Raw genomic sequence first — 24,226 nt, forward strand, 5'->3', positions numbered from 1 at the left:
ATGTCTCCATGGCTGCTGTTGCCGTAGCAACCCCTCTCCGGCAGGACACAGAGGGATGTGAGCGTGGGCGGTGTGTGTGTGAAGGTCAGGGGTCGTGCGTACCCTCGTCGCTGGTCTGGGTCTCGGTGCCGCCGTCGGGCTCGGCCTCCTCCAACGCTCCCGGCTCGCTGAACGGACTCTCGCTGCGGGAAGGGAGAGAGGAGAGAGAGAGAGAGAGAGAGAGGCGTCAACGCGCCGTCCATTCAGCAACGGGAACAAAGAAGAGGAGGACGCTCGCACAGATGGAGACGAGAGCTGCTCATCACAGTCTGAGGACGTTTTATGCAACAGCGCGGCGAATAATGTCAAGAGTTTAGTTTATAATAGAAACACACAGGGAGAGAGAGAGCGGCACCTCATCAGGTGGAAGGTTACACCAGCAGGACTGTTCATAATGGGCCGGTGCTGATATTTCATTTTAAAGCCATTAAAAGTGAGCCGAATTAGCCGTTAGCACTTCCTGTTTGCGGTGGACCTGTGGACCTTCACACGACTGTCGCTGGATCACTGTGATCCTGACGACAACTTAAAAATGTGAAGTTTCTAAGGCAACTTCTGCAGCGTCCTTTTTTATGATTTCTAAACACATTTATTGACATTTGTTTGTCATGCTGAGTGTGTTTCATGAGGGAAAGTCAGGATTCAGACGGTTAATCTTGATGAAAGGTGGAAACAGGTGACGCAGAAGAATCGTAATAACATCAGGATATTAAAAATAAGATGAATCTGATTAGCGACTGATGAAATAACTCGTTCTGACGGTTGTCGTTCTCACCAGTACTGGTCTCCAGTCATACACTTCTCATAAACGGGCCCGGGCAGCTCCTTGGTGTCGGGGAAGATGTTGTCGTGGTTCAGGATGACCGTTTTGATGACCTCATTCACGTGCGCCTGACAGGCCACCTGGTCCAGAGCGTCCGGCGTGGGCAGGAGGGTCGGGCCGAACACGATGGCCAGGTTCCCAGCATCCATCATGTTCTCATCGCTGTACTGGGAGAGGCTGTGGGAGAGGAAAACAGATTCATTTGAAACAATTTAGCCGATTTCCTGCCAATTTTAACCCCATGGCTCATTATGTGGAGCTCTAATTTACGTTTTCCAATAAAACAATTGCTTAAAATGTGCGTTTTTTTAATAAATTACTGATGTTTTCATTTTTTTTCCCACACTCAGTCTCTATTTGTATTTTTTTAAGGATGCTGTCACCAGTTTTCACACGACCTGGACACTAAATACTGATCGAAACAGAAATATTTTCCCTCTCCGTGACAGTGAAGCTCCTGGTTTAATACCACTGAAGCTGAACGCACTTCACAGGCCTGCCAATAATCACATTAATACATTCAGCTTGTAGATCACACCTGCACATCACACCTCTCCATCCCTCGCCGCTCTCTCATTCTATATTTATTTGAGAGGCTGCGGAGGTAAAACGAGCTCCGTGCTGTAAGTGTGCACTTCTAACCCCCTCCACTACCAGAGAGGTTTGAAACCACGCGGGACGAGAGGAGCAACTCTGGGAAAACGGAAAGAAAATGGGAGCGATTATCATTAACTGTGAGTGGATTCACTCACTGGTTGAGGAAGGCGAACAGGTAACGCATCACCACCAGCGTCGCCCTCGGGACGCCCAGCAGGATCTTGCGGATGCACTGCGCTCGCTCGTACATGTTCTCGATTCCTGCGGTAAGAAATGCACAATCAGAACAAAACGCAGACGGACAGACAGACGGATAATCTGCCGGCTTCTGCTGCTGCAGAGAGGATGAGTTTCAGAAAGACAAAGAGGCAATTAGGAGCGACAAAGACGAAGAAACTGAGAAGGAAAGTGAGCGTGTGGGCTGAAGAATCAATCTTGAGCGCTACGGCAAGTGATGAGGTGAGATTAAACAACTTCTCAGTCAGAAAACTCAACATTCAATAGTAAAAATAGTCACAGGCAAATCATTAGCATCATTAAAAGTATGCCGAATTAGCTGTTAGCACTTCCTGTTTGCAGCGTATCAACTGATGTTCACTTAACTATCACTGAATTACTTTTATATTAAAGAACATTTAAAACAAGATAATTCTAAGGCAAGTTCTGAAGCGTCTCCTCTCCAGTTTATCCTCTGACGTTTATTATTTGTTCTCGATGTTCTGCACTTATACCGTTAGCCACCGAGCTAACAAAGCTTCTATGGTTGGAGAGCTTTATTTTCCCTCCTCAACAACTTTTTATTGAATGAAATGTAGTTTAAAAAACAAACAAAATGAAACAGGAAAGTAATTAAAACAGTAGACAGAAAATAGAGAAACTCGGAAACGGACTGAGCTAACAGTTAGCCTCCTAGCTACGAGCAGATCTCACATATTGCACACACCCTAAACGGACGCCACTCTATTAAAGGACGTATACGTTGTTTCACATCAGCGGTAAACAGACGGTGTCACTCACGGACGCAGGAGATGAGGTCATTAAAGCGTTCCTTTGGAAACAGCGGGTTCTCCAAACCTCTGAAGTAGAGCTTCAACACGCCGGCCACAGAGTTGATGTCGTGGTTGCTCTCCTCGTCGATCAGCGGGTCGTTACCTGCAACACAAACAGGGAGTTCAACCACATCCTGACACACCTGATGCTGCCGATCAGCTGAGACTCTCACCTCTCTCGAAGGAGTTCTTGATGTCGTTGACCTCCACCTGCGACCCCGACACGCGGAATATACCTTGATGTTGAAGACCTGAAGCAGAAGCAGGAGAAAATATTTACGACTTTAGTCTTTACTTTGTGACATTTAATACCTTCTACACGTTTCATATGAGGAAGCTAAACTCAAAGCTTCATAAGACTTTTTAAGACCTGCAGACAACTTTAAAGGGATATTCCGGTGTAAATTTAATCCATGGTCTAACACACCGTGAAACTGTGTTAGACTCCCTCTCAGAGATCAAGTTAGCAGACCGCTAATTTACGGAGTTTTATCAACCTCAGAAACGACCGCACGACAACAATACACTGCAGTAAATGGATCCAAATATAAACCGCCACCAAAAAGCCACAAATAATGCTCAGAACAGCACCAAACTTCAGCAACATTAGAAACAGGGTCTCAGCACATAGTCCGGGGCATCTAACCTCCGCTAGCTTAGCTGGATTTCTACTGAAAAGCTGACTAAATTTACCACTCTTCTGCAGCAGCTTCCTGTTGACGGGAAGTCCCGACGAGTCGATTACCGAGTGCAGTAGAGTTCCGTGGCTCATGGATGAAAATGTATGATTATGACTCCATGGAAAAGCAATCAAAATTCATATGTGTCTTACCTGCCAGTTTATAACAGTTATTATCGAGAGCGGACAGGGAAAAGAACGGAATTGAGCATTTCTAACTGCACTCGGTAATCGTCGCGTCGGGACTTCCCCGACCCGGAAGCTGATGGAGGAGAGTTGAAATCTGTTTTTAGCTTCACAATAGAAATCCAGCTAAGCTAGCGGAGGTTAGATGCCCCGGACTATGTGCTGAGACCCTATTTGTACTGTTGCTGAAGTTTGGTGCTGTTCTGAGCATTATTTGTGGCTTTTTGGTGGCGGTTTATATTTGGATCCATTTACTGCAGTGTATTGTTGTCGTGCGGTCGTTTCTGAGGTTGATAAAACTCCTAAATTAGCGGTCTGCTAACTTGATCTCTTGAGAGGGAGTCTAACACAGTTTCATGGTGATTTAGACCATGGATTAAACTTACACCGGAATATCCCTTTAAGTTGCGGCGCACATTCCTCATCAATAACAGCCGATCGGACCTGATCGTTGACACTCACCGTGTAGGTTGATGTAGCGGATGCAGCTCTCCACAAGCAAGGGTATGGCTTTGGTTGAATCCTAGAAGCACAGTCATTAAATACAACATTACAGTCGGTGATATGAAGCTTTTATCAGCTCCTGGTTCTGATTCTTGTCACAATATTTGAGTCTCAGAAGCTTCTGACTGTTTTTCACGATCATTTGTCAGAAATAACAAAACAGATTTTGTGACAAACAAAGACGTTCTCCAGCTCTCCATGCAGAAGTTAAAGGACAAGGCCGGGAGTTTTCTACATTTGCCTGAATGTTAAAGGGACAGTTCACCACTAAAATAAAAAATACATATTCTTTCCTCATACCTGTCGTGTTTTGTATCCATCTAGATTATGTATTTGTTAGTTGCAGAGTCTCGGAGATATCGACTGTCCACCACAAACCGAGTGCCATCTTGTTCTTGTATATTAAAGAGAAGACGTCTCTAAAACTTCTCTAGATGGATAAAAAGCTCTGCAGGTAAGAGGAAAACTCTCTAATTTGGGGGTGAACTGTCCCTTTAACAAATTCCACAAAAAGGCTCAATCATTTCTAGTGTAGTTTTTATAAAACGTGACTCAAACAGGTGTAAATAGAACATTTTGGGGGGACTAGTAAGTAAAGTTGATGCTATTTACTTAATTTTTTATATTTACATCAATCTTGAAAATGAATACTTATCATGAAACTGAATTCTTACAACGCTCCTCAAAGAAACGGTCATTTAATTCATAAAACAAACAGAAGTGCTCTGAGAACTCACACATAATTATTGTACTGTACATTTGATCATTTTTAGCATCTTTAAGGATAAAAAACATTAAACTGAAAGAATACAGTTTCAAACGTTTGCTCTTTTTTTAGACTTGTAATATTTTAAACCAGTCTGAAGTATTCTGACGCGCCTGGGAGGAAAAAACCTGGAGCGAAATCGTAGGAAAGTAGAGAAAAGGTGTCGCTCTGATGACAAAGATTGAAGGCAGCTTGGATAAAATCGTTTCCTGCTTCCTCTGATCTGAATCTCAGCGACTGTAACTGAAGTGAAAAAGCCTGTCGGAGGTGAAACTGTACCTGGTGCTTGCTGTGGGAGTTCTTCCGCCCACGACTGTAATGAGCAGAGAGAGGAGAGCGTAAGAGGAGTGTCTCAAACTGAAGCGGTGGGAGGTGAAGCGACACTTATTATTAACGTGAGGAGGAAATATGAAATAATAATAATACCTGGTGGTCAACAGCTCGGCTTTATATCCTGCAAGAACAGGAAGACGAGGAGAGAGTCAGAGGTTGCGAGAAACTGAAGACGAGTGAGAAAGAGTTTATTTTGATGGTCTTACCTTCAGCTAAGGCTTTCTTCAGTATGTCATGTTTGGCCTGCAGTTTGGAAATGAGATTACTGCCCTCGAGATACTCGCGGAATTTCTGAGGATCAAAAAAAAAGGAAGAAGTTGAGTTCACCGTGTATCTCGTCTCTTTGGATCTGAACATGACGCTGCGCTGCTCCCTCACAGTGAAGTAGAAGAGCTCCGTCTCCTGCTGGTTGGCCCGTCTCTTGGCCAGGCTCGGCTTGTTCAAGTATCCGTCCGACACGCTGGACTTGACCGACTCGGAGGACGGGCTGTGGGTGAAGCTCTGGGAGACGTCGTAGTCGTCCAGCACCGTCATGTCCTGCAGGGTGGTCAGGGTGGCGCCCCAGGTCTTCTTCACCTGGACGGGGGACAGAAACACTGACTTTCAAATTGGAGTTTACATCGGCTTTCATCAGATTAACAAAAAACTTCGAGAGAAGGGAACTGAAAAGGCAAAAATGCACCTCTTAAAATGAGGATGTGACAAATGCCGAATTCACAAGAAGGCCCATAAAATTAGGAATTAGTCAGAAACAGCGCTTCACAAAGTTTATAAAGTTTCCTCTACCTCAACAACTCACAAAATTGGGTGTTTTTATAAGGGAGTCTGGGGATTTACTCTCTCTTTTCATCTCCTTGCTGCTTTGACCTTTTAATATGTTAATGTTCAAGTTTGCTGTTTGAGTAAAACAATCTCAAGTTTTTGAAAATGATTGTAAATAACGATCAGTCACACTGCTCGGTGTATCGAGCTGTGACTGACCTCCAACTTCCCTCTATTTTAATTTTCTGAAATCATCCAGATCTGGACCACATGTAAAGTCACAGAATCTGTTTGGACTTTTCCCCATGAGACCTTTAAGTGGCTGCAGAAACTCTCCCTGCAGATATTTCATAAACTTCACAACATTGGCCTAAAAAAAATCTCACTGATTTACTAAATTAAAATGTTTTTTCTTTTTCTTTCTGACAGTTACAAACTTTCCACAGCGTTGTGGTAATTTATGCCGCTCTAATGGGGTGATAATGTAGCAGATGTGGCCTCTAAAAAAATAAACACGCGCCATCTGAAAGCGACCCGGTGCTGTCGTGCAGTCGCTGGCGTCCTCGCTGCTGTTGTGAGCGCAGAGGGCAGCTGTTAACTCGCCCTGAAGGGCATAAAAATGCTGAAGGAGTCCAGATTAATGAGCTGCGTCTGCACGTCTCAGCAGCTTACACACACACACACACACACCCTGATTATCATGTACAAATAAAACACACCTTTACACTCATCATCCTCGCTGTAAGTAGAAACACACTTTGCATACGTGCCGTGTAAATAAACAGGGCAAGTCGTGCTTGAACGCTCAAAATGAAACTCCGCCCTGAAATGATGATTTAGTCGCGGCTGGTGATCCGTGAAGCTTTGAGCTGCAGTGAAATGTGTCGAGGTGTTCAGTCAAGAGTTCATATCAGCCGACAGATTCGTCCGTCCACTCAGCATCAGCAGAGAGCGAAGGCTCGACGTCACTCACCGAGCACAAACACAGACAACACGCCCAGGAGAGTCGGGATTTACGTCTTCTCAACGCTCACTGTTGATGTCTTATGTTGCATTTCCACCTGCCAGAAGGTGTGTCCTAAAACAATGACGCTCTTGTCTCAATCCCTAGAGGACCATCGAAGAATTATCCGCTAATTCAGCCACAAACACGTTTCATTTCCTGTAACTTCTTCGCGATAAAAGCCATCGGTTAAAGCTTTAATTATGGAGCCGCGTCACAGGAAACGTTGTGTTTTCAGCAGCAGTCACTGAATGCGACTCCAGAACCAGCTGACAGTGAACAAGACTCCAGAACCAGCTGACAGTGAACACATTCACTCAATAGTGAACGTTGAAAAGACGCAAAAAAGACATTAATCCCGGCTCTCCACTGTCTGTGTTTTGACTTTTTTTTTGGGTGTTTGTGCTCAGCGGGCCGTGTTGTTTCAGCATGATCTCATATCGTGTGTTGGTTTTGCTCCAGCACCATCATTGAAACAGACCAGACATGTTTTTGTTATGTCACAGCTTTAAAAAGTACACACACGGGAGAAGTTATCCTTCGTAACACGTGTTAAAATGCCTGAAATAAAGTCTGTGGTTCTGTGTTTTCTTCTGTGACTTCAGAAGCTTTTAAGCGTTTTAAAAGAAGCCAGCTGCTAACAACACTTCACCTCTTCGTTCTCGATCTTCAGGGATGCCAGGCGGGTCTGGAGCTGCGTGAGGCGGAGGGTGAGCTCGGCCTGGAGCTGCGGCTGGGAGGCAATCTGGGTCACCTGACAGGAAGTGGAACGAGATCAGAACCATCAGAACATCACTGCCCAGAGAAAGCACAAGTCTAATATGGGATCAAGTTTAGTTTAAACATCTGGTCGGTGTACTGACTGCGTCGCCCATGTGGGCCTGGAATCCGAAGCGCTGCGGGGGGCAGAAGGCGGTGGGGTAGAGGCCCAGCAGACGCTGCCTGTCTCGGGCGGGGTCCAGGCCCTCCACGGCCCCCTCCAGCACCTCCAGACCCGCCCTCCTGGAGGCTTCAAGGCTCAGTTCGGCTGATAGGTAGGTCCTCAGAGCCCGGCTCAGACTGGAGTGGTACCCTAGGTCACAGCACTGAGACAAAGATGGAGGAAGAGTTGCACGTTTTCACATCTTTCAGACAGTTTTTTTTAAATAATCCGTGCCAGAAACGTTCAGCAGACTCACGTCTATGATGTCGGGCAGGTCGTGGATGTAGTACTTGAAGACGGAGGCGTTGGTGGCCTCCAGAGTCAACAGATACTCATTCCTGGCTTTAAGAGTCTTCAGTTTGTTCTCTGAGTACTTTGCCTTCCTCTAATGAAGAAACAAACACACAAGATGAAGAAAATACCCGTTAGATTGTTGGCCGGTGCCCAGAATCCATACGTACGCCTCCACGATCTCATTACAGAGAAAGAAAATCCAGAATTTCCATTTTTACAGTCACGAGTCTGTCACATTTTAAACACCCATCTGTGAAACAGCTATTCAGTCTCATATGACACTGAAAAACCCAGAGTGTCAGGTAGAAACTGTTATTAAGAGAAGTTTATTAAGATCAGTTACAAAATAGTTCCTATAAAAAACTCAATTTTACCTTAAAGGATACAAATATAACATAAAAAACTGTATATATAGAAGCATATTACTAAAAACAGTAAGAAACAGTTGTATGTACTTTTAAGAGGAGCTGACATGTAATATGAAGAAATACGACTCAAGCTTCAATCAGACTGGATTTATTTTTTTAACATGACCCGATTTAGTCAGCGATTTTAATCCCGTCCTATAATTACACCTGCAGTTACCACTTTTTTCCTTGAACTCGCTTCCGTCCTGTAATTTAAATCTCATCCGGAGCAACATCCTCGCACTTTAAAGTGGATCACTGAGATTTTTCTTTGAAGGGCAGCTTGTACTTCTGTATTTATATGTAGGTTGTTTTAACAATTTAAGCCATTAAAGAGTAAGACCCCATTAAAGCTCCTTAAATGGGCTGTTTTAATGTCACCAATGCGTAGATGCTGTCATTTTAAGCCTAAATTGTTTCCATTTTGGCACATTAGTGGCATTAAAAGTATGCTGAATTAACTATCAGCCCTTCCTGTTTACAGTGTACCCATTGATCTGCAGACTTTCATCACTGGATCACTTTAATACTAAAGAAAACTTAAAAATGTGAAGATTCTAAGGCAAGTTCTGAAGTGTCTTTTTTTCCCCCAATTCAAAATCAGATTCATGGACATTTTCTATGCAGCGCATGTCAGATAATAATATTCAGAGGAAGTATAAGTCATAGAAAAATAAAAAATATGTGTGTCATGTCTGTGTGTTCATATTTGACAGAGTTGTGACTCAGAGAAGACGAACACCTTCGACAGTTGCCAAACTCAGCCCTGCTCCTCAGACTAAATTAAGAAAATCTACGTTTAAAGCCTTTAACCTATATTTGTTTACAAATTGGCACATTTAAAGTAAGCCGAATTATATGTCAGCTGTTCCTGTTTGTAGTGTAGCCATGGATATTTAGACAGTCATCACCGGATTAGTTTTGTACAGAAGAAAACTTAAAAATGTGAAGATTCTAAAGCAAGTTCTGAATCGTCTTTTTGTCTGTGGTTTCAAAGCAGATTTATAGACATTTAGTCCCAATGCACATCTGATGTAATGATATTATTTGGAAGTGTAAGCAGTGCTGAATCTAAAAATATGTGTGTTATGTCTGTGTGTTGAGATTTGACTGGATCATGACTCTGAGAACAGGTACAATTTTGGGCGAAAAAGGTGCCTCATGCAGTATCTTTGTGATTTTAGATGACGCCTGAGCGGAAAGGACTGGTTATTTCTCTTCCTCAGCTTCTCAACAGGAAGGACAAAGTCGTACCTTCTCCCTCATCTTCTCCATCTTGCGGGCGGCGTTGCGTCTCTGATGGCGCTCTTCTATCCGCAGTCCGAACACAGGCTCCCCGCCTCCGCTCGTCCCCGTCACGCCCTTCACGCGTCCCTCCTGACGCTCCGCCTCTCGCAGCTTTGTCTCCGCGCTGATCGTCTCCACGTGGTACATGTGATATGTCTTCATCACCTAGGAAACAGCAGCCCATAATCGCACAAATGGACCAAAAAAAAAAAAAAAAAAAACTGGAAAAAACAACATCAGACTGCAGCGGCTGAATGTTTTTAACTCCTCAAGGTTATCAGGTCCGCTCTAATCTGATGTTCAGCGTTTGGACAGGAAGCTTTTAAGACGAGCACTCTGACTTCATATAAACCTTTAACATGTGACAGACGAAATCACAAAACTTCCTCCTTTAAGAATCTTTGCAGAGCTGGTAATAATGTCAGGCGGGAAGCCGATGTTTCCTGACAGCCCGAGATAATAAAACAATCTCTGAATGTGAGGCGGCGAAGGACTTCTCCCTGGATATTAAAATACGCCTCGGTGACTCCGTCACTGGCCCAGTTTGTGTGTTGTTACGCTGTCTAATTCATTATGAACGAAGAAAATGTACTTTGTTATATTCAGCGTGCTTTATCTGCCTTCTCTCCGGGATGTGAGATTACTCTTATCTGTCTTTCTGAAAAATAGAGTCTGAATGTTTTACTTTTGTATTCTCTTCCAAATAAATCTGACTAAACTAAACAAAGTGGATTGTTTAAAATCATATCACTGATCACAGAAAGAAATCTGATGGCCAGAGGGAGCGAAAGAAAGGATTTCCTAATCCATAGTTTTCTTTTTAAGGCATTTTTTTGGAGTTGGCTCCACTCACGGTGTAAAGCTCGTTCAGCAGCTTCATGAGGTCCTCCTGAAGCTGAAAGATGATCTCCTTACTCTGAAAGAGGAGAAGAAGAAGAAGAAGAAGAAGAGGAGAAAAATATTTGAATACACAGGTTCACATAGTCGTACGTCAATTTCAGATGATTTTTCTTAAAGTTAAAGTTCCACCAAATTAGTGATTCTGTCCTTGAACTTCGGCCTTTGTTTTCACAGAAATGTTTTGTGGTCACCTGATGCTCTCGTCGTGGTGGTGAGGAGGTAACGACTCTTCCTTTAAGATTATTTGTGCTAATATTCAGTGTATTTCAAGTCTGATCTCGAGTAATTTCACCTGAAACGAGCGACTTCCAGCAGTTTTGAACCTCTGAACGCCTAACGGAGACTTTTTATTTCTGCCTGAACTTATTTTCAGATTTCCTGTCAGGTCGAGTCTCTCCTCTCCTTCAAGTTTCTCCTTCAGTTTCCTTCAGACTTTCTCCCGTCGCTGCCCTCTCTCGCCGTGCGTCCACCAGATAAATTAACGACCGCGCACAAACAAATGAATCCACAACTGAACCGAGCCGAGCTTGATCCGTCTCGTGCATTAAACACAGCCTGCAGTTTGTGTGGCTGCATTAATATTACATTATGCTAAATGACTGAGGAATCCCACGATGGATGAATCTGGTTCCCATAGCGCCCGCTGAGGAAAAAGATCAGCTGAGCCGGTCGCCATGGCCACGGGGCTGTCAGCGTTGTCATGGCCACCGAGCCGTCCGTCTCCTCCCCGGCGTCCCTCTTCAGCGCGACTCTCTGCGAGACGTGATGGAGGTCTTTCTGTTTATAGCTGCCGGCGGCCGCTGCACTTTAGTTAGCATGAATAAAAGACGAGCCGGAGGAGAGATTAATAATGAAGACGGCGAGCTAAAGATGGAGGCGGCGAGGAGCGTGCATGTGTGTGTGTGTGTGTGTGTGTGTGTGTGTGTTTAATTTGTTAAAGTCAGAGGCGGCCTGACGGAGCTCAGGGGAACACTGACTTTACTTTTCATTAGAATCAACTCTGGGGCTTAAAGAAGCCGTGAAATATGAACAAGCCCTGAAGTCTGCACACACGGAGGCTCCCAGAGTACATTTACTCCATTACTGCACTGAAGTACTCCAGTTACTGGAGCTTCATTGAGTATTTTCATTTCATCTCACCTTATACTTTTACTTCTCTGAATTCCAGAGAGAAATGTTATACTTTTAAATTCACTGCTTTCATTTTAAAGAAGAGACGGAATGTAACTAAGTACATTTACTTAATTACTGTACTTAAGTCCTTTATTTGAAGTACTTGTGCCATATTTCTTCTTCACTGAATTTCAAAAAAATATTTTACATTTCACTTCACTACATTTATTCAAGAGCAGTGATGGAATGTAATTAAGTATATTTACTCCATTACTGCACTTAAATACTCCAGTTACTTGAGCTTCATTGAGTATTTTCATTTCATCTCACTTTATACTTTTACTTCTCTGAATTCAAGAGAGAAATATTATACTTTTAAATTCACTGCATTTATTTTCAGGAAGTGGTGGAATGTAACTAAGTACATTTACTCAGTTACTGCACTAAAATACTCAAGTTACTTTTACATTATTTGAGTATTTCCATTAATCTTACGCTATACTTCATTACATTTTAACAGAAATATTGTACTTTTCAATTCACTGCATTTATTTTAAAGAAGTGATGGAATGTAACTAAGTATATTTACTCAGTTACTGTACTTAAGTCCTTAATTTGAGGTGCTTGCACTTTATATTTCTTCTTCACGGAATTTCAAAAAGAAATGTTGTACAGTTCACATCACAACATTTATTTAAGAGCAGTGATGGAATGTAACTAAATATATTTACTCAATTACTGCACAAAAATACTCAAGTTACTTGAGCTTTGTTTGAGTATTTTCATTTCATCTCACTTTAGTACTACTTCTCTGAATGTCAGAGAGAAATGTTGTACTTTTACTTCACTACATTCATTTTAAAGAAGTGATGGAATGTAACTAAGTATATTTACTCAGTTACTGTACTTAAGTCATTAATTGGAAGTACGTGTACTTTATATTTCTTCTTCACTGATTTTTTAAAAAAGAAATATGGTACATTTCACTTCACTATATTTATTTAAGAGCAGTGATGGAATGTAACTAAATATATTTACTCCATTACTGCACTAAAATAATCAAGTTACTTGTGCTTTGTTTGAGTATTTCCATTTCATCTCACTTTATACTTTTACTTCATTACATTTTAACAGAAATATTGTACTTTTCAATTCACTGCATTTATTTTAAAGTCGTGACGGAATGTAACTAAGTATATTTACTCAGTTACTGCACTTAAATATGAGAGATACTTTTACTTTTTTTGAGTATTTCCATTAATCTAGCTCTATACTTCTACTTAATTACATTTTAACAGAAATATTGTACTTTCACTTCACCACAGTTATTTCTAAGAAGTGACGGAATGTAACTAATTACATTTACTCAAGTACTGCACTGAAATACTGTTTTTACACTGTTTTTACTGTTATTTACATTTTTTGCTTCTTTATATTTCTTCTCCACTGAGTCTCAGAAAGAAATAAAGTACATTTTACTTCACCACATTTATTTTAGAGCTGTGATGGAAAGTAACTAAGTACATTTACTCTTTTACTGCATTTAAGTAAAATTATTTCCATTGTTTCTTCTACTTTCAGACAGAAATATTGTACTTATTACTTGATTAAAGTCACTAAGTACATTTACTCAAGTACTGCAGTACAGTACTCTGGTACTTGTGCTTTATTTGAGTATTTCCATCACTAACATATCTACATACACACACCTGAAAGTTAAAAATCAGCACATTAGCGAGGATTCTGAGGGTTCTGGACTGGTTCTGTCGGAGCGGTCGGCCTGCAGCTCTTCTTCCTCTGAGGACATTAAAGCGTCTGACGCAGCAGATCATGTGACCTCTGTGATAAAACCTCTTTAAGGTGAAGTTTTACTGCCTATAAAACCAAACTTTTTACTGTAAATCTATATAAATGTTCCGGTCCGACCCGTCCTCCTCCTCCCCTCCGTGTGTCGGGCTCTAAATCTGTCGCAGTCACCGGTAATAGATTGTGAAGTGAAGCATGCAGAAGACCGGCTGTGCAGGAAAAAAGCGAAAATCTAATAAATCCTCCAATTTCCTTTACATGTGTGATTTGTGTTGGAATAAAATGAGTCTTAAATCATGAATATTTAATCACAGAGCTGCTGCAGAGATTCATCACAGATCAGAGGAGGGAATTATGTTTTCAGTCGGGCTGAGGTGGAGTTTTATAAGTGGTGGAGGAAAGTATGACGTACCAGGCTGCACTCATACTTCACGACAGGTAGAAGAAAGAAAATGTGCTTAAAGTATCAAACGGAAAAGTTCTCTTTACGCAGAAAAACGGCTTCTTTGATGGCGTTTTATTGGAGGACTGAGTCCTCAAAAGCCTTTTTCTTCAGCGGCAGATTAAGTATCACATTTCTAGACTTTTTACTGATACAACTACAAAACAAAATGGCGCTGGATGCAGGAAACAGCTGTTAAAAAAGAACCCAGAAATCAGTTAGCATGTTAGCATGTTAGCACATCAGGTTCCCTCGTCTCAAAGTCTTTTTTTAACCCTTTTTTGGTTAAATTCCTGAAATAAGGTCTTTAATATATATTTACATATTTTATCCACCTTTAAATGTCCCACAGTTTAATTCTGAAGCTCTTCATGTGTTAAAAACAGTTAGCGGTTGCTAACAAGTGTCTGAATGAGACTACAGAGGTTGTCGGGGACATTAAATGTCCTCACAGCGAACACGGAGACTCATCTACTCACTAGTCCGTCTTTACAGGCCCACTTTAGTTACACACTATTCTAACTCTGACTTTACAACTTGTACATTGATCAGTTTATAGAAAACCTGGATAGTAATTGTGCAATAAGACGTTTAATGGTGGTGACTGTGATGTCGTCTGTGTTTAGGCTAACGTTAGCTTCTTATTAGCATTGGCCTTCTGATTCTGAGAGGAGAGAAGAGGTCAGTTTATCTGAATATCGCCAAACTTTTAAGCGTCTCAATTTGTACAAAACATATCCAAAATGAGCACAGCCCAGTTTAATTAATATTAATAACTGCACAATTACATAAAAAGTGATGGAAAATCACCCAATCTGGCAACCCACCAGCTGTCCAACTCAACATTTAATCCTTGACATGGACAGAAAATTAATCTTTAACTCTTTTGATAATAAATAATCATTATTTCCAGGACAAATTCATCAGCTCCAGTCTGTAAAATGTGAGGATGTGCTGCTTTATAACATTTTGATTGATAATAAATTAATATATTCGGGCTTTAGACATTTGAACTCATGTTAGAGGAAATAGTGACGGCACTCTCTGACGTTTTATAGATCAAAACAAGAGGAAATAAACAGCGTAACGATCAATAATCAAATGAGTAAGTAGTCGCTGTCTCAAAGCGCCGTGTTCTCACGGACACATAAATCAAGAGCGAAGCGGGAGGCCGAGAAATGTTCTAATTAATCGAGTTTACAACGAGAGAACCGTTCGTATTCTCAGGTGTCGCTCTCCACTCCGAGCTGAAGACGTAAATCTTCAGCAACAACTCACAGATGTGTCGTTTCTGCTCGCTAAACGGGAGGAAAGGCTGCGTTTGTTGGGGATTATTTACCAGCGGGTGATTATTCGTGGAACAGAAGAAGAAGAAGATATCTGAGCTCACCCTCTTCAGCAGGCGGGCCGAGTCCTCGCTGATGTGCGTGAGGCGGGAGATGACGTTGTTCAGGTAGAGGTCGCTGAGGGTGGCGTGGTCCTTACTCTCCCTCCTCACCTGGAGGAGAGAACGAGAGGGAGGAAGGTGGAGGATCATCTCTGACTTCCTGTTTTCACATTTTGTGCTGATAAAGGTTTAATGTAACCGAACCTGGTTTAGCAGCAGGTACCAGCAGTTGACTGGAGAGAGCAGGTTCTGATCTTTTCTGCAGGAGAGAGAAGAGATCCAGTTCGTGTTGTCAGTAACTCCTTTGTAAAAGAGGTTTTTATCAACTGAAATTTGAATTCTTCACCCTAAAAACACCCTTTTTTAACCTCTTAGTGAACGCCCCATTTTAAGGTTCTTTTTCCAAAACGACATACCGAAATTAAAAGCAGCTCCCACATAGTTTGAGACTCAGGGATGTGCTTGGTACCACTGGAAAGGTAACACCTTCAAGTTTTTTGTAGAAGTCTAAGTGTGATTCTATGACATACTGACACAGAGTTACAGAGGTTGGAACACAGGTTTTGGTTTCCGTCCAATTCAAATGTAAATAAACTGACTAAGATATAAGGGTTCAGGTATGTCTATGGACACAGCAGACACAATTAGGCCATAGCCACAGGTCTCAGCTTGCTACACTCAAAATTTGAAGTCAAAAGACTAAAAAATTGATTTTTCACCATTTTCTTTCTAAAGGCATGTCTGTGCGTTTTTGCTTGGGTCCTTTTTTTTTCCAAGAGCGCCTACTGAGATTCAAAGGCTTATAACTTGAGAACCCCTTTACCTAGAAACATAAACTTGGTCTTAAATGAAAGCTAAGACCCTGCAGGGTTTCCTGCTTGTTCGACACTTGTAGCTAGACATAGATGTTCCCATTCTATGGACTCTTGGCGAACTATGAAAAAAACTTGTGGCATGACGTTGTAGCTGTGGAAAAAAGGGAACACTCTGAAGGTATGTAGGCATTCTTGCTTCTTGCAGTAGAGGGCTCTTTCTAATGTTGTGTCATGGTGAGTTTAGAAGGCTATTACATGGTCTGGAAATAACTTTTTTCCTCTGTGTTCGGGCTTAAAATAATCACGACAGTCTCAGCTTTCCAACAGTGAGTATATACTGTTAAGATCTGATGCTTAAAACTATTAGTTTTTACGAAGGGTGTTCGTTTAGTGAAGGGTGTTCCTTAAGGGGTTAAAGCAGAAATCTTCACTGTGAGCTAAAAGCGTTTGCACGCACCTCGTCAGTTGTGCACAGACGGTGAAAATAACGTATATTTAACATCATTTTATGGGTTTTCTGTTGGTTTCTGGAGACTAGAATGATACTGGACGAGCTGTTAGCAACCACTTTAATGTTATAATGGTTGTTTTCCTGTTTCAGAACAAGTCTGCAGCTACGTCAGCAGTTCTGGACCGTAGACCTACTTGTATTGCTGATGGTCTTTCGTGCTGCGTGTTTTAGCCATGAACCTCTCGGCGAGCTTCTCCAGGTTCCGGGAATACTCCGTCTCGATCTCGGACTTCTTCCTGAAGAAGTCCTGCAGGTCCTGGAGCAGCTGGACTCGCATCTCGGTCTGCTGCTCCAGACATCGCTGCTGCTCCACCAACTGGGCCCGCACATCTACACACACACACACACACACACACACACACACACACACACACACGAGATGGATGTACATTGTAAATTAGACACTTTGGCAATTTGTCGAACCGTGGCAGCAGAATAACTGGAATATTTCTGGAAGGCAGCGTCGTGACATCTATTAATCTTTCGTTGCACCTCCACAAAGATGGCAGATCATCTATCAGCGCTTTTTGCATACTTCATTCATCTTGTTGTTGCCACGCAGCGGAAAAAAAACAAACACCACAGGCTCTATTTTCATGGACCAACACAAGCGGCGCTCCGACAGTTTGGTGTTTTCCTGACCTTGAGATTCTCTTCGGCTCAGGTGGGAGGTTCAGTCAGACGAGGCGGCACAAACACACATGTTGGTACTTAAATACAAATAGTTTATGATCATAATTTGGTGGAAAATCTTAAACGTTGCGCTGAGATTAGACGTCTCAAAACAACGTCGCCGCCAACTAGTTAATATTTGGAGCAGCAGCAGCAGAATGACGGTTAAAAGTTTCTCCTTCAGTTGATTAAATCTCTGCAGACATCTGGAGGCAGCAGGACACGTGGTGATGAATCTGCAGCCTCTGATTTGGAGGATCGCTGCGTCAGAGTGTGTTTACCTTCATTAAATCAGCCGCTAATGACTGCAGGAGGCTACAGGCTAAACACACACACACACACACACACACACACACACATCAGACGGGTCAGTTGTAGCTCTGCATCATCGGCCCTGTGAGACGTGAACTCCTCTACAACTTCGGTGTTCGTTGTAAACGCTGCTGTCACACGTGAGGTGACTGGGCTCAGCTGTTTCAGAGCTACGAGGCTAACGATGTGATTGGCTGACAGCGTATTTCATAATCACCACACCCTCGTGAGTCCGATTAGTCCGGAGCTTCTTCAGGAGTCGACATCTATGCAGCTCTCTGAGGATGAGAACCAACGCTGAACTCAAAACTCAAACATTTACGACTTCCTGCTCGAAAAATTTACAACAGAACGCTGCTAAAAATCTGAATTAAGCTCCAGCAAATCCATTCACGCCGACCTCAGGAATAAGAGGACGTCACACGAAAATGGCAGCAGCCATCCAAAAATCTGTGTACACTTGATAAAGGGACATCATTTTGTTACCGTCTGTCCATTTTTTTTTAGAAAGTGATTAAAAATGAGGGCAACACGAAGGTCTGAGACCATTTTTACGGCGATCCATCAAACGCTTGTTGAGATATTTCACTCTGGATCTAATTGGTGGACTAACTGAGTGTGTGACTTTGCTAAATTTAAAATAAAATAGCGGAAAATATGAATCTCAGCTTCTTTAAAACCCAAAGTGACGTCTTCAGAATGCTTGTTTTGTCTCGCTAAGAATCTAAAACCAAAGATATTCAGCTGACAGAAAGAGAAGCTTCTTCTTCGTCTTCACTCTGTTTGCTTCATAAATGACGATAAAATAATGAACAGCTTAATTCAAATTGTTTAATTTTCTGTCGATTAACTAATCAGCTGATTGTTGTGCTCCGCCCCTCCTCTTCCTCCCTCCACCTCCCTCCACCTCTCTCTCCCTCTCCGGCTCTTTAATCCTTTATAATTACTGATGAAGAAGACTCTCCATTTTTCTCAGAGGAGTCACCTTGGCCGACATCCTCTGACCGCAGAGAAAAACCTGCACACACACACACACACACACACACACACACACACACACACACACACACTATCAGTCAGTCCTACAGTCAGCATGGTAATGCCTGCCTGGCTGCACGCTTCGCTGGTCGTGCTGTTTCAGAGCTGGATCTATCTGCAGCAGGAGGGAAGAGAGAGCGGCTACAGAATACACAATGATAACCCCACCTCTCTCTATCACACACACACACACACACACACACACACACACACACACACACACGCACACACACACAGACACAAACCAATCCCCGGGGGACCCTATCCACTCCACTACCTGTTGTCTTGGCAACCACACACTGTGTGTGAACCATGTGATGAGGAAGGTGAAGACAAGAGCTCGAATCTGCCGCATCGACACACACACACACACGCGCACACACACACACACACACACACACACACACACACACACACACCAGACATGCTTCATAGATCTCCATAGAAAAACACTGCTGTGGCCTTTGGTCCCCACAAGTCTATAAACTCTCTGTGTTACTGTACGTGTGTGTGTGTGTGTGTGTGAGTGTGTGTGTGTGTTTGTGTGTGTGTGTGTGAGTGTGTGTGTGTGTGTGTGTGTGTAGATATTGATCGTGGCGTTGCTGTTGTTAGCTTACTAATTTAAAATGGCTGCCATCTCACGTTGCTCTCACACACTGAGCGCGTGTTAAGCTGCAACATTTTCATATAAATGAACGTCTGCTTCGCTGCTCCGCGTCCCTCGCGGCGGTAACACATTTTACCCCCGGGTGCAGGAATGCTCGTCTCTGATTGGCTGGTGGTCCCGGCGGTCGGCGGTTTAATCACTCCTCTAAATTGGTGTTGAGCCTGTGATGAGCTGCGAATAATCATAGATAGACAACTGATGCTTCATGCTCGGTTATTGTTAAAAAAGTTCTTGCAGCGTTTATTTGCTTTTTTGCTGCGAGTCGTGATGAAAAGATCGAGACTCGTGTCTTCAGCCCGTTAGCTTAGCTTAGCATCAAGACTGGACAGCTAGCCTGACTCTGTCTGGCTTCATCAACACTTTTAATATCTGATTTGTTTACCTCATACACACACTATCATGATCCTAGGTTTTTATTGCAGCTTTTATTTTGTAGGTTTTCTTCTCTTCTTACATTTTACTTTCCACTTCCTGTCTTTGTCTGTTTTCCCGTCCATTTCCTGTACACACTTGTTCATATACTTAACTGTGACACAAACTGAATTGTAAAAACAAGCAGTTCCTGTTGTGCATGGATTTATCTGCCGGATTGTTCTGCTTAGTTACAGTCGCTGAGCTATGATTGGATAATCATAATTTGGGGGAGGGGCTTAGCTAGTGGTCTGCTCTTAGATGGCTGACTTCCTTCCATCCTGGTTCTGAAAGCCCAAGATGACGTCCTCAAATGTCTTGTTTTGACCTCAACTCAAAGATATTCCCAAAGGTGAAAGTAGAGACCAGAAAATATTCACGTTTAAGAAGATATGAAAAACTTTGTCGCTGTTTTAAATCAGTTTTAAGAAGCTGCAAACAAGATTAAATGTTCCTTTGGTCTGATGTCAGAAGGTGAATATTTAGTGTTTTAATATTGAGTTTTGTGAACTTTATTATAATTATCATAGAAAGCAGACTTCACTGAACTTCTTTATATGTGTAATTTATTGGTTTCATTTTGTTTGACGACTGTATATTTAACTTAGCATTTCACCTTCAACAGTCTACAAACCAAACTCTTCAGAGCGGTGATGTATTTGTATTCAATCTTATTTTGTGGAATAAAACAAACTTTGGAGCTGTTGAAGCTCTGTGCTGCTGCAGACTCCTTTTGATTTTCCAGCCAATCCCTCTCATGCTTGCCGTAGGGACTTCAGCCGCCACATCAAAGACGGTAAATGCAAAACTTTACTGCCGACAAAGTGACGTGAGACTCTTTACATAAACGTCTATCAGAGAGCAGAGCGGCGCCGCAAGACTCCCGACGGAAAATATCTCAACAGCTATCAGACAGACTGACATGAAGTCATGCTCAGAGATTCAAGACTTCCTGGTGATGAGTGGCAGCGACTTTGCTGCTTCTCTGACTTTGCCTCTGGCGTCGAATTCCTCCTCAGTCCCAGCTGTGCTTCTGGTGCTAATTAGCAAAGATTAGCATGCTAATTGTGGATGAACATGATGATAAACATGCAGGCGTTAGCATTTAGCTCAAAGCACGCCTTCACTGTTAGTTGGGATGTTAATGACTAATCATTGTTGACAACAGATACTGTTACAAGTTACGAGTACTTCTTATCAAATATTTCAAAATAAAATACAAAATACTGAGAAAATGTCAAATAAAAGTAGTTTGTTAACATGACAAATATTAAAGACCTTCTATACAAACTGATATTATGACATTTTTGCCTTCCAGTAGCCACAATATGGGCTCGATGAAACGTCAAACACATTTCATACATTATCAATACTTGATTGATACGTGATTGTGAAGGCAGGAAACTATCAACTAAAGAAATTCCTTAAACATTGCATCCCTGTTCTTAAGGCAGACCATCAATACTTTGACGCCGTTAATGCTGTCAGCTAGTTAATTGATATGGGATGGTGTCGTTCTCTCAGATAAATCAAAAATATAAAAGTATAAAATGCTAAAATGAGTCGTAGATATACTACAACAGCGGCTGTTAAAGTCTACGTGTGGGAAACACTGCGTTATTATGCTCTGATTTTCATTTTTCCCAGTTTTTCTGCCAGTTTATAACCAATCAAATAATCAATTAACAATCAGATTAACTGCCTGTGATCCACTGATGATTAAAATAACCGTTGCAGAGGAGTTTGTGTACGTCTGTGTCAGACAAAGAAGAAAAAGGAGGCGGATTCAGGCACCGAGGAGGCGAGATTGTATCAGGGAACCTCGTCGTCTTGGATCACAGTGGATTGAATGTGAAAGGAGGATCTCCGCCGCACTTTTTACCTTTTGAAGTCTGAAACGCTTCCTCTTAGAGAAACCCCCCCAAAGACAAGACTCAGCCTCTTTGATCAGAGGAGCTACAGTCAGCACGGCACAATGTGGCAACGCGCCGACACAGGGAAACGTCTGCACACAGACAAAACACAAAATCTCCGGACTGATTCGATCTGAGAGCTCGGTTTGTCGCGGGACGGTCCACACGGTCGAAGGTGAAAGCATGACACCCGCGATCGTCAGATTCCAGCTTAAACATTCTCACATTTTGCTGAATTTTCATATCTCGCTACGGAGTCGTGAGGAAGTTAAATAAAGATTCGTTTCAATCACCTCAGTTGCTCCACACATTAGTGGGATTACAGCTCAGGTCTGCCTATAACAAACTGGAACAAATCCCAAAAGTGTGTTGGCGCGAAACAACAAAACATTTGAAGTGTGAAAGAAAAAATGATTATGATGCGAAAAAAACCTGGATGTGATAATCACCCCGAGACGACGGGTGTCTAGACTTTCCTCTCTAAAGAGTCTGAGCTCGTTATCTTTGTACGTCTACAAACACTCTGCGACTCTCTGAAATCATCCGATAATCTACGTGCCGTATGTTGAGCGACACAAAGATTTAAACGCAAGTAAAAACTGCCATCCAAAAGATAAAATCTCCATTTTGTTGTCTCAAACGTGCTCGATTTAAAGACTATAATTAGCTTTTTCCCCGCAGAATGCAAGAAGACTAAAACATGACTACAAAGGAAAATGTCTGCGTTACCTCATCACATACAGCGATGGACTGTCAGTTATATTCATGATTAATCAATCAATCAATCAATCAACTGTTGAGGCTATAAAATGGCAAAAAAGTCTGAAAAATGCTCAAAGCGACATCTTCAAACTGCTTCTTTTGTCCAAACCAACCGTCCAAAACCAAAAAACTCTTCAGTTGGTGTCAGAAATCAAGAGAAAAGCAGCGAATCTTCATATTTAAGAAGCTGGAACCGAACGATTCATCAGTTATCGAAACAGTCGGCAACAAATCAGCTGATTGACTGCAACTCTAACTTTGAAGATGCTTCAACAACAGGAGCATTTTGATTAATCTAACATGTCGTACTGACACTGACAATTCATTTGATTGTCGATTAATTTAAATAAAAAGGTAAAAAACGCTCATCACAACCTCCCAGAGCCCAAAGTGACGTCTTCAAACTGCTTCTTTTGTCCAAACCAACCGTCCAAAACCAAAAAACTCTTCAGTTGGTGTCAGAAATCAAGAGAAAAGCTGCAAATCTTCACATTTAAGAAGCCAGAACCAGCAAATGTTCGACACTTCTCCTTGAAAAACGACCGCAACGGTTGCCAATTGATTTTCAACTGATTGTTGCAGCAAACAGATGAGCAGAGAACAGCTGACGTCCACAGATTTCAGATGTGCAAAGATTAATCTGCTGATTATGTTCACGATTAATCAGTTAAACACTATAAAATGTCATAAAACGGTTTAAAATAATTGCTCATCACAGTCACCAGAGCAGAACGTGACGTCTTCAAATGACTTTTTTACCGACTAACCGTCCAAAACCCCAAAGACTCTTCGTTTACTGTCAGAAATCAAGAGAAAAGCAGCAAATCTTCACATTTAAGAGGCTGAAAACAAACGTTTAAAGCTAAAAACTGAGCAGAAAAGACTCAGATTCATCTGTCAATCTAAATTCCAGAGATACAAATCAAAAGCGTTGAATTTTCAACAAAGTACGACCAAGATTTAACGTCAGCGATCGAATGTTTTTTGCTAAAAAGCACCTTTGGATTCACGTTAACTTCTCTCTGGAACTATCGTCAGACCGACAGATCGCTGACAGTCATCAACATCTGAGCCCATTATGATTTTAAAAGACATAAGAAGTAGCTTGACCCCTCAGAGTTGCCGTACGTTGTGGCACGTGGAAGTTTATTGCTGCTCAAACATGTATGTGCGTAATCATTGATCACCAGTTCGCCAAACATTCGTCACTTGTCAGAGAAAACAAGACGTTTGCAGACGTCACCTCCAACTTCTAATCAACATGTTTCGCTGCTTTGTGACATTTCTATCGACCGTTCGTCACTCAAGTCGAGAAGGCAGCCGTCAAATGAATCGATGATGAAACTAATCATTATAGTTTTGCGTCGTCTATTCTCAGATCTCCGACTTCCTTCCTCCCTTTTGTTTCCTCTCAGACGGTCGGTGACTGATTCATTCATCGTCCTCTGGAGTGACTCATTACTCCCATCTCATCCACTCAGACGCGCTCTGTTATAACGAGGAGAAGGTGCTTGTGTTTATATATACATGGCCTGTGTGATGTCACAGGAACAGGAAGCTCACGCCAGCTTTCCCCAGGTGGCCGTTACCGTGACGACCAGGTCCAAGGACACGAGGGGGGGGGCAGAGTAAAGCGCTGGATCATCAGGCCTCCAGGACATCTTCCTCAGTGAGGAGTCACTTCATCATCCTCCTCTTCCGCTCTGATTGTGTTGCAGGTATGCAGATGTGAGGTCACTAATCACCTGCACACACCTGCACACACACACACACACACACACACACACACACACACACACAAACAGAGCTGCATCCCTCGCCACCAC

At 42.3% G+C, this 24,226-nt stretch overlaps 1 protein-coding gene across 5 annotated transcripts in view; it reads right to left on the reverse strand.

Annotated features, from left to right (window-relative positions):
- The window catches only part of LOC115595461 (SLIT-ROBO Rho GTPase-activating protein 1-like), a 35,399-nt gene that overhangs the window by 7,677 nt on the left and 3,496 nt on the right, over positions 1-24,226 (reverse strand). For 4 of the 5 annotated variants that reach the window (XM_030439995.1, XM_030439994.1, XM_030439997.1 and 1 more), the window contains exons 2-19: positions 16,760-16,955; positions 15,504-15,558; positions 15,303-15,410; positions 10,505-10,567; positions 9,619-9,816; positions 7,920-8,048; positions 7,605-7,826; positions 7,394-7,495; positions 5,355-5,552; positions 5,183-5,267; positions 5,070-5,097; positions 4,923-4,956; positions 3,836-3,896; positions 2,682-2,759; positions 2,477-2,611; positions 1,615-1,720; positions 815-1,039; positions 103-182 (exon numbers count right to left, since the gene is read on the reverse strand). In XM_030439995.1, coding sequence (XP_030295855.1) covers positions 103-182; positions 815-1,039; positions 1,615-1,720; positions 2,477-2,611; positions 2,682-2,759; positions 3,836-3,896; positions 4,923-4,956; positions 5,070-5,097; positions 5,183-5,267; positions 5,355-5,552; positions 7,394-7,495; positions 7,605-7,826; positions 7,920-8,048; positions 9,619-9,816; positions 10,505-10,567; positions 15,303-15,410; positions 15,504-15,558; positions 16,760-16,955 — 2,103 coding nt within the window. Of the gene's footprint in view, positions 1-102; positions 183-814; positions 1,040-1,614; positions 1,721-2,476; positions 2,612-2,681; positions 2,760-3,835; positions 3,897-4,922; positions 4,957-5,069; positions 5,098-5,182; positions 5,268-5,354; positions 5,553-7,393; positions 7,496-7,604; positions 7,827-7,919; positions 8,049-9,618; positions 9,817-10,504; positions 10,568-10,843; positions 11,153-15,302; positions 15,411-15,503; positions 15,559-16,759; positions 16,956-24,226 lie in introns of those variants that run through there. The other variant, XM_030439998.1, reaches the window with a different exon arrangement.

The sequence above is a fragment of the Sparus aurata genome, chromosome 14, assembly GCF_900880675.1.
Source record: "Sparus aurata chromosome 14, fSpaAur1.1, whole genome shotgun sequence".
In the NCBI taxonomy this organism is placed as follows: Eukaryota; Metazoa; Chordata; class Actinopteri; order Spariformes; family Sparidae; genus Sparus; species Sparus aurata.